General features: G+C 45.1%; 2 protein-coding genes across 2 annotated transcripts in view; one reads left to right on the top strand and one right to left on the bottom strand.

Annotated features, from left to right (window-relative positions):
• Positions 1–3,079, top strand: part of CYP2R1 (cytochrome P450 family 2 subfamily R member 1) — an 8,107-nt gene extending 5,028 nt beyond the window's left edge. Inside the window, exons 4-5 of the mRNA XM_072422363.1 lie at positions 725–1,054; positions 1,394–3,079. Coding sequence (XP_072278464.1) covers positions 725–1,054; positions 1,394–1,569 — 506 coding nt within the window. The 3' untranslated portion in view covers positions 1,570–3,079. The remainder of the gene's footprint in view (positions 1–724; positions 1,055–1,393) is intronic.
• A 4,620-nt stretch (positions 3,080–7,699) lies between these two features.
• The window catches only part of PDE3B (phosphodiesterase 3B), a gene marked incomplete in the record, with an annotated part of 54,173 nt that continues 51,222 nt past the window's right edge, over positions 7,700–10,650 (bottom strand). Inside the window, 2 exon segments of the mRNA XM_072422362.1 lie at positions 7,700–8,300; positions 9,348–9,600. Coding sequence (XP_072278463.1) covers positions 8,071–8,300; positions 9,348–9,600 — 483 coding nt within the window.

Below are 10,650 nucleotides of genomic sequence, written 5' to 3'. Positions count from 1 at the left end.
TGGGTCTGTATATTACCGCGCCCATTATAAGGGGCCCCATAATTCCTGCACAGAGTTCATGGGTCTGTATATTACTGTGCCCATTACAAGGGGTCCCATAATTCCTGTGCCAAGAGGACAACATGAAGGGAACAAGGAATACCTCACTGACCGGAATAAGCATGCAGCAAGTGAAGGCTGGGAAAAGTTTGTTAAGTATCAAAGCATCCAAATTACCCCCAGAAATCCATCTTTGAATGATCGGTATTATTGTTGAAGTATGAGGAGCTCCTTTATCAGAGGGTGGCCAGCCCAATAAAAATTTCATGAGATAAAGTAAAGAAATAAAAGAAATGCAGGTTTTTCTTTGGCCATAAATTTTGTATTTTAGATTTTTCAAAACAGCAATAACAATACACAAATACATTAATAGAAGTGCCGTACCGCTATTTCCATAATGAGTAAAGGGTTCAATGTATTCAATTCTTATTCTGACAATTGTTATATCATTGTATGCACTCCGGGGGGCGCTGGTTATAGATGGCTCGTTATACTGACGCGTTTCGCTCTTAGGATTGATGCTAATTTATATAATAACTATTACAGTCTCACTAATAACCATTTATGTATTTCTGTTCCTTTCTTGTATCAATATTCTTATTATTTCCTGACAGGTTTTCTTTAATCCTCGTGACCTCTGCTGACCTTTGCATCTGATTGGATTTTTTTTCTGCTTCTGTGATAGGTCAGGTCCAGAAAGAGATCGATACCGTGGTTGGACCAAACCGCAACCCGACCTGTGAAGACCGTCCCGCTATGCCGTACACCGAGGCTGTCCTGCACGAGATCCTGCGATTCTGTAACATCGCCCCATTGGGGATTTTCCACGCCACTTCCAGGGACACCGTGGTCAGGGGGTATTCCATCCCCAAAGGCACCACCGTCATCACCAACCTCTACTCTGTGCACTTCGACCAGAAGTATTGGACCGACCCAGAGATCTTCTACCCAGAGAGGTTCCTGGACAGCAGCGGCCAGTTCATCAAGAAAGAAGCCTTCGTCCCCTTCTCTCTGGGTGAGCCATGGACTGCTGGACCCAAAGAGAACCAGTCATGCCGGGGTTTATGGTAGAATTCAGCTTTTAGGAGGAGAGGTCAGGAGTTTGCGGCCTCTGTGACCTCTGTTATTATTTCACCATGTGCTGCGCTCCTATCCTCCAACCCCCTCCTGTACTCTAGCGCCCCCTTTAGGGATGTGGCGGCATTGCTGGTGAATCCTTCCCTAGTGTATGCTGCTACTAGTACTGTACTAGTGTACTGCTCGGTATTTTCTCTTCCAGAGCTTGGAATATAAATTCCGTTGTATGATTTTTATTGTAAATTCATTTTCTGATAATCAGTTTTTTGTTTCCCAGGTCGCCGGCAGTGTTTGGGTGAACAACTTGCCAGAATGGAGCTTTTCCTGTTCTTCACGAGTCTCCTCCGCCGCTTCCACCTCCATTTTCCACACGGCTCAGTACCGAATCTGAAACCAAAGCTCGGCATGACCCTGCAGCCGTATCCGTACCAGATCTGTGCCGAGAGACGCTAGAGGTATGAATGAGCGCTGGCTGGGATCTGAGGGAAAATATCTGACCCCTGGCAGCCATATTGGTGCTTCCAGGTCAGGAGGAAACCAACCAGTGCAAAATCTTTGCATCTCTCGGATCATCTGTATTCTCTCCCTGTCAGGCTATGGGGATCCTATAGAGACCTTTACATCAAATCCAATGGCTTTGTTTTATGATCTCTATCAGCCTGGATCGTGTGAATAAATGCAACAACTAACGCGTTTCGGGGGTTTGGACAATCCCTACTCATCATTGTAATATAAAAATAGTTGATGTATGGTGTCCCCGTGCATTCACCCTGTTATCCGCACCAATGTTATGTCACCCTGATGGAGGCGGATTGTTCAGACCCCATTGGCTGTCGTATTCAATCATCCGATGCTTTTACTGCAATTTCTTTTCCTCCTGGATGTTCATCCCTGAATTAAGGAAACCATGTTTAGTAAGAGCTGCCGCTTATAATATTTCATCATTGTCCTAAGAATCTTCCATGACAGGGAGAGAATACAAGTTACAAATGTCCATTGCAGACTGGTTGGTTCTGTCTAAACTCACTGATATAAATGAAGATTTACATTGAATGGTTCTGATGTGTAAATAGACAAAATGACTTCCTTCGCCTTTCTTTTCCTCCCCTCGCAGATCTCTGTGTGGGGGGATTCATCAAGTCAATCCAGAAAGTGGGGGGTGGGACTGGGTGTGGTAAAGTACCTAATGACATCGCTATAGGGTTATGAAATGCCCAATCGTGAATTCCCAATGCGGATAGCCCCTCCCCTGCGATGCCCCTCTATTTATCAATATACGGAGGGGGGGGGTGGTATGGGTACTATGACATCATCAGTCTGTGACATCACAGGAGACGATAGATTGATACAATGGAATCTTCCATTATCTTCAGGCGGGGGAGGGGAGTTATATTTTTGTGCCTTTTAGGACTTTTGATACATTACAGTATTTATATTCTTAACATTAATAATAATTAATATTCTTGGAAACAAGCGGAAAACTTAATTACAGAACATCACAAACCTTCAATAATATTCTGCGAAAAAAGAACTTGGGGAACACTAATGGCTGATAAAATATTAAAGGCAGCGTGTGCAGAACATTCTCTTCTTGAATCAGTAAAGAGAACCATTTATTATTTCTGTTACCGGCTGCACTCTATTGGCCCATTTATAATAATCAGTGTGCAGGGAGCTCTGTGATTGGAGGAGATCCGCTGATGTGGCTTCAACAAGTCACATGACCAGACCGTCCTCCCGCCTTTTTCTTTAAATCAGATTTATAACTGGTATACCCCCCCCCAGTCTTCCATATTCACCCAGATGAAACTTCCTTCTCCATCAGTCAGAGAGGGGCCCCTCATACAAACACTTCCAGAACACTTTGTTGTCAGAATATTCTGTACCATAACCCTATTTATATATTCAGATTATTATTTCTGTTCACCTTTTATAACATAATAAACTTTTATACTGGGCCGACCTCCGGTGTGGTTTCTGTACATTGGCTCTGTATGAAGGGGATCTCAGGGGCCACAGATTGAAGTGACGAGGGGAATGCTGGGTGCATGGAAAATGTGTGGCCCTGCTTCTGTATTCCCCAGGACCGGGGCCCTCAGCCAATCAGAGCACTGAGAGTTCTCCTAGCAGTTGGCGCCCCCCGGTGTTCAGGCAGAGCCGCACACGCTGCTGTGAAGTTTCTCCAATTTTCGGGTGTTTTACAAGCGATGATCTTCATGCTGGCTGTGGTCGTTCCTCGTGATGGAGCTGCAATTATCTGGAGACAACGCAACCCCGGGGAATAAACGCAATGATAAATCAGAGGAAATCACGCAGCTCCACCATGCATAATGCCAGAGCTGGAATGTAAAGTGTAACTCCGGACTGAATATAAAACATGCAATCTGTAGGTTTTGTTTTCCAAGACTTCCTGTAGCAGATTTATTAGTTTTTGATCCTGCCAGGAAATCTGTTATTTTCCACTTCCTTTAAAAGCATGACAGCATTGTCCAGTGAAAGCAAAATAAAAAAAGAATTAAAATCCTCTGAATAAAATCTGACTGCAAGGAGAACCCATCCCCCTTCTCCCCGCAGCGTCCCCACATTGATAACAGGAAATCTGCACTCGGGGTGACAACACCGCTGTGCGACTTCCCTGCAGCAACAAGCGGCTGTTACAGGAAGTGGATGGTCAGACAGGAAGTCTTCCAGTGCACCGCCCTGTATCTCCCTTCACTTCCTGTTGTGTCTCCAGGACAGGAAGTTATAGGAATTCCCCTCACAGAAGGAACTCCAGACCTGGGAACTGCCAGGGCCCCAAGGGGCAGAAGGTGCAGGGATTATGGGCATTTGGGGCCCCTGGCATAAGGATCAAAGCTGCCTGTTATAGGAGGGTCATTACCCCATCTCACCCCCCTCCTGTACATTCACACGGAAATACCAATCATCTCACCCCCTCCTGTACATTCACACTTATTACTAGCAGAAAGTTGTGGGGGAACTCCAAGTGTCACACACGGTGTCCGGGGCGGCACAGGAATTTGGCACAGACGGTGACAATAAATAAAGTTTTAGTGATTTGATGAACAGAGGGTGACGGATCAGACAGACGTGCGGATACATTGGTGGCTCTCACAGCAACATAACACAAATTTCTGCGGCACTGGGTGCGGAGCGCTGCTTTAAGAGACAAAACTCTACTGTGAAAAAAAAATTACATATTCAATGTTTGCAGGGGCCCCATATGACCCAACCCATGGTAATTCACCCACCGATCACATTCACTCAGATATACGTACCCCGCCACAGCCATGGTGGTCCTCCGGCTTCAGTGTGGCCTCGGGTGAGGATCGGCATGGCAGCACGGATTACGGACAACCCCCAAAATATAATCTGGGGCCGGGGTGATGCAGCAAACCTGTACAATGTCAGAGGGTCAGTATAACAGGCAGCAGTATGTCTCCGCCCGTACAGGCTCTTGAAGTATAATTGTCATATAAATGATCATACAATGGTCACAGAAACATTATCAGATCGGGCCCCCAAATCACATGCAGTGAGTGACCCCAGACATCAGCGGAGGGGGGGGATCTAGGAATTGATTGGTTAGGATGGATTGTCCCAGCCAATCACTATCCTCGTAGGATCGGAGTGATGCCAGGACGGTCTGTGCGGTGTGTCATCCTACTGAGCCCCTATATAGCGCCCCCTACCCTTCATATCATGTCACTGTCCATTATCGGTACACAGACATGAAGGAAATTTGCATTTTGTACCAGAGAGAAAAGTTACTTCAAGATCCTGTGCGGGTAACATAGAAGATTCACACAACCAACACCAATTATAAGGTAAATTAAAGGATCACTCTACTCAAGAGATGTTTCTGCTGCAGAGTTAACCTAACAGTCCTATCACTCAGGGACTCTATTGGTGAGACCACAGTGCTAATGTGCCCAACATAGGGGGTTCCCACCATCTCTGTGCCCATTATTAGGGGCCCCATCCTTTCTGCACGGAGCCCCTGGGTCTGTACGCCTGCTGTGCCCATTCTGAGGGGTTCCCACCATCCCTGTCGGTGGTTGTGGATTTACCAGAAACCATTCTCTGACTTCAGCCCCTCCACTTATTAGTGAATTACCAGATTTCTGTTCGCATTATGCTCGACTCTCCAGCAGCCAATCAGGGAGTTCACATGTGCGGAGGGCTGGCGCAGTGATGGCGTGTCGTGTTGGCAGCAGATTTTGGGTCGGAGTGACAACGTTTCTTGTTTGCTGAGACCGGGAGGAGAATTTAATGGACCCGGCAGACTTTTTGGCAAATTCTGCAAATAACGGATTTAGAAAAGCGCATCTCCGGGTCATAAAATAAGAGAACCTGTCATGAGCTCTGTGTGATGGAGGTGCTAAATCTGCACTCAAATCCCCGGCTCTGCTGAAGGAGAACACCGGGGCAGCATTTCTGGGGGAGGGGTGATGGACCCATTTACATTACATGCTACAATCCAGGACATAACTAATGAAACGCGTCGTGCATTGGGTCACATGGCACTAAAGCCGCCCAATCATAGTGAGTGGATGAGCAGTGCACCTTAAGGCATGAAAAACTCAACACTTCCTGCACAGTGCCGCCTGCTAAGGGGGGAAAATGTGTTAGGGGCCAATAAAGAATGATAACGTGCAGTGATTAGTGTGTGAATGTGAGATAAAAATGTCAATGGGCCCTAATTCGATTTTCATTCCTCTGCAATCACCCATAGAAGGAAAGCTCCAAAATCTTACAATTGGGTGAGGCAAGGGGCCCCAGGTACAGAGCTGCAGCAGATTTTTAGGTATTGATGGCAAAGCCAACGCGTTTCGGAAGCTCCCAGCTCCACCTTCCTCAGGGCCCACGCTAAGCTTAGTTTAGGTGCAATGTGGGGTCAGGTATCGGGGTGCTGTGGGTGGCACCGCTCCCCTTGTCCACCCCCACAGGACGCATTCAGCAATGTTTGCTAGGAACCCTGAAACACATCAGCAGTTCCTTGCAATGACAAACAATCTGCTGAATATCTGAGCCGGGGGCCCTCACTGATGCTGTATCTGGTGAACTATGGGCCCTTTGGTGTCCTCATGGGTTGAGCAGCCAAGGTGCCCATATGCCATTGAACTCACAAACACAAGTATAATCTTGTAAATGATCATCTACAAGGATCCTTTCCACTGATTGGTCTGCATGACCTCCCACAGAACTGCATTACCTGTGGAGCTTACTCTGTGGGTACAATAGGAGTGACGATCGTTAGGGGGCAATTTCATAAAATAATGTAAAGAATTAATTCCTAGAGGGCAGTACAACACTAGCTACAACAGGGGGCAGCACTGAGTACCATGCTCTCTACTGGTGGAGGAGAGTATTGGTTAATATTAAAGTCAGCTCCAGCCAATCGGCAGAACACAAAACCCAAATTCCTTTTCTAGATTTGCAGATCCTCTTGTGATCCCCCCACCCGTCTGTGCTCATTCTACAAGGGATTCTCCAAATCTTTTTCTCCATCTGCCCCAACACCGGCACACTGGTAGCACTCACCCTGATCTCTATCACCCTTGCAACCTTTCCCATCCCGTTACCTTACAGAGCAGCCACTTCTGCTGCAAGCCTGCATTCAACTTTCAGCTACTGACACTGACTGAATGGCTTTTATAGCACTTCAACCGAAGGCTGATTTTTAGAACTCCCTGCTGCTGCAGATAAATAAGGCCTCATTTTTGCTTCAGCCATAGGGCACAAACACTACAAGCCCCGCCTCCTGCGAATTAACCCCTCGCTGTCAGTTGTATTTAGAAGACCTCAGCGTAGTGTGCAGCTGGTAGAGAATTGCATTGTCTGTCACTGTTAGCGCCTCTGCAAGGCTTCCCGTGTGCTGCGCCCAGAATGCGGCGTGCAGAACACTAGTAGTCATCGTCACAATTTGCCCCGCGAGGGTGCGACCGAGCGATGAGAGGGGTCAGTTTGTCTTTCTGAAATCTTAGCGTTATAGGTGAGAAGTATGCGGCGACCCAATATACGCGGTGATAACGGGTAATACGCAATATGTAAAATCTGCTAAACTATCGCTTATTAATGGAGGAGCCTGACACATGGTATCACGCCGGGGTTACAAATCTTACACCTAGCAATCCTGAGAAAAAGAGTGGAAAAATATATATAATATATATTTATATATCATCGCCTAAATAAAAAAAATAAAATCCCTTCATTACTGAAATATTTAAGCTTTTTTTTTTTTTTTTTTGGTGAGTTTTTTTTTTTGTGTGTTTTTTTTTTTACATGATTGTGTGTTTCAAACATTTTTTTTTGTTGCCATTCATTTTTTTTTTTTCGGGGTCTACCACAGAACGGCAACTGAAAAGGAAACCAAAAAAAAAAAAAGGTATAGCCATCGATACCTGAAAACAAAACTTTCCTGAAAATAAAACACAAGCGGATTATACACAACAATTAAAAGCATCAGAAAACGACGCATCCGGGTTTTTGTCTTTCCAATCTTAAAAATCAGATTTTTTCTTTTCCGTCTGGAACCAATAATAATAAAAATGACCCATTCCGCACAGTATTTCAGATTCACTTTTCCTTAAAAAACCGTGATGGTTCCACCAAAGGGGGAAAAAAAAATAAAACTCTTGTGGCTGCTTTGGTAAGAAAAGTCGCGTTTCTTTTTTATGATTGTAACCAAGTACCTTAAGGAAAAAAAAGCTTTGTATTCAGCAAGGCAGCATCAGATTCGGTACTGAGATACCAGGTAGGGCACAAAGGACTTTGCATGGTACAATAAACGTCATTATATATAAATGTTTGTATATCCACATTGTGAAAGTGCATAGAGTGGCCGGGGCAGCCAGGGTCCGCTCACAGTAATAAGGCCTTTTTTATTTTTGTACAGTACGTGAATCGCGGTGGGCACAAGGCCGCACCGTCCCGACGCACTCTGAGAAAGTTTCAGCATCTCCTCTCCTCTCCCGATTGTCTTTCCTCCTCCTCGTCGGCTTCCTCGATGACCTGGATTTCATCAGACGGAGGTAGCGAGGATCCCTCGGTCTGCGCTTTGCCGTTGTCTGATTTGGCCTTTTCCTCGTCCTCGATGGTTTTCTTCCACATCTTGTGGTTCTCCCGCAGGTGGTGCATGATCTGGGAGTACATTCGCCTCCGACCTTTCCGTCTTTGTGGTTCTGAAAGAAAGCCATGGAGGGTGAGATTTGTAAGGAGCGGAATCCGGGCGAGCTTTCACAAAGCAAAAATAACGAGAAACAAAAATGAAAAAAAAAAAAAAAACACATTTTGGGTTCAGCTACTTCAGAATATGTTCATCCTGCTCACCTAAAATATCATTGTGTACATTCACAACCCAAACTACTTTCTGAGGACACCTGGACATTGCACCTACGGAAAATCCTTGGACATTCCAAAAGCATGGCCATTATTATGGAGTTGCCTCCTTCCCCTCCCATCTTTACTCAAGATTTTGGAGGGTGTCTGTGGGGAATTTGCCCCCATTGGTGAGGTCAGGTACTGATGGTGGGGATTTAGGTCAGGTACTGATGGTGGGGATTTGCCCCCATTGGTGAGGTCAGGTACTGATGGTGGGGATTTGCCCCCATTGGTGAGGTCAGGTGCTGATGGTGGGGATTTGCCCCCATTGGTGAGGTCAGGTGCTGATGGTGGGGATTTGCCCCCATTGGTGAGGTCAGGTGCTGATGATGGGGATTTGCCCCCTGTTGGTGAGGTCAGGTGATGGTTGGATGAGAAGACCTGGCTCACCATTCCAATTCACCCCAAAGGTGTTCAGTATGGTTGAGGTCAGGGCTCTGTGCAGGACACTGGAGTTCCTCCTCACCAAACTGGTGACCCCATGTCTTTATGGGGGGGCTTTGTACCCCGTGGCACAGTCATGGGGGGAGAACAGAAAAGGGTCTTCACCCAACTGTGACCACAAGGCTGAGGAATACAATTGTCGGCAATGTCTTTGTATAATGGAGGATTACCAGGACCCCTCACTGGGGACCCCATGGGGGACAATGATTTAGGTAGGTGTGATGGTCAGGTGTCCACAAACGTTTAGTCATATGGTAAATATATCTAAAATGTGATATTGGTGTGTGGAGCACGGATGGAGTAAAACACCAAAATACCATATGAAATGAAATAACATGGCTGGAAGTCTTTTAGTTACAATGCCCCCAATATCTGCCCTGCAATACAGAAAATGCTGTACGTACTGGGATTGTCCTCATCCACGTCTTCATCTTCTGACTCAAAGTCATCTCCATCCTCATCATCGTCACCTTCGCTTTCCATTTCCTCGTCCTCCTCGTCTATCCATTTTCCCGGCAGCAATCCGGCAGCATCGTACGATTTACACAGAGGCCCCACAATGTGCGTGATGAAGGATTCCTGCAGCTTGGCCAGTTGTGGGGATGAGCGGTCCATGAAGGGGCTAATGGGAAGACCCAGATTTGCCTCTTCGTCACCCTGGATGAAACAAGAATAATAAACTAAAACAAAATAATGGTGAAATAAAAAAAGTATCCCCGGCTTTGATTTAAGATCCCCAGTAAATAGGCTGGAATGGTGTCCGTCATTAAACCATACAGAAGATATTTACACTATACCTAGAGGAGCCCTCTGTTGCCAAAGAGAAATGAGTGAGGAAAACAGACTCAGATCAGATAAAGCTAAAGTTTGCACATTGTTTAGGAAATTGAAGAAGGGACCATCTCCAACTTCACATTAGTTGGCATACACTATTTTTCTGTGGCTAAAAAAAAAAAAAAACATAAAAAAAAGCTAAAAAATAAATACTATTAGAAAAAAAAACTCAGTTTATACTCTCACCAGTAGATGGCGCTGGTTCATCAGGTAAAGTGCGTAACAAACTCTTGCTTTTAGCATCATGCTACATAAGTTTGTGACACAGGTTTACACGGAGACAGTGCCATCTACTGGTGGCCAACCATAATGCACAAAAGATATATTTAGGTCAAGTAACCCATCATTAACTAAAAAGTACAAAATACATTAACCTGTAAAAAACAAGGCAAGATACAGACTAAGCCCCCATTTATTTTAATATTTTAAATATATTATACCTCATAATCAAAATTCATGTTGATTTTATTGGCATTTCTATTACTATTTGTTGTTTTGTTATGTTTGAGGTGATGGCTGCATTTTGTGCTCCAGGTTTATACTCAAATCAATAAATTTTCCTTATTTGCAGGTAAAAATAAACATTGGTTTATATTTGAGTACATGTGGTACAGTTCTGCTATGCATTCCTTTGAAACCAAATCTTGCTTTGAAAAATCTTGATCTAAAAATATATTCGATGCAAATTAGCCCTCAGTATTCATCTCTCTGGTGGGCAGTAAATTCTGATTTGCTTCCTGCAAGGATTGTGGGCTCAAAGTTGATACACGGGCTGGCAGGAGGAACCACAGAGAGCAAAAGCTGACCAAGAATCTGACCCACCTGGAAGCGTGGTAAATGTGAATGTTCTGTGAATGAAGTCTTTGTGAAAGC

The sequence above is a fragment of the Pyxicephalus adspersus genome, chromosome 9 (assembly GCF_032062135.1).
Source record: "Pyxicephalus adspersus chromosome 9, UCB_Pads_2.0, whole genome shotgun sequence".
NCBI lineage: Eukaryota > Metazoa > Chordata > Amphibia > Anura > Pyxicephalidae > Pyxicephalus > Pyxicephalus adspersus.
Note: the sequence above shows the minus strand (reverse complement) of the source record. Positions and strands in the feature narration are given on the sequence as shown.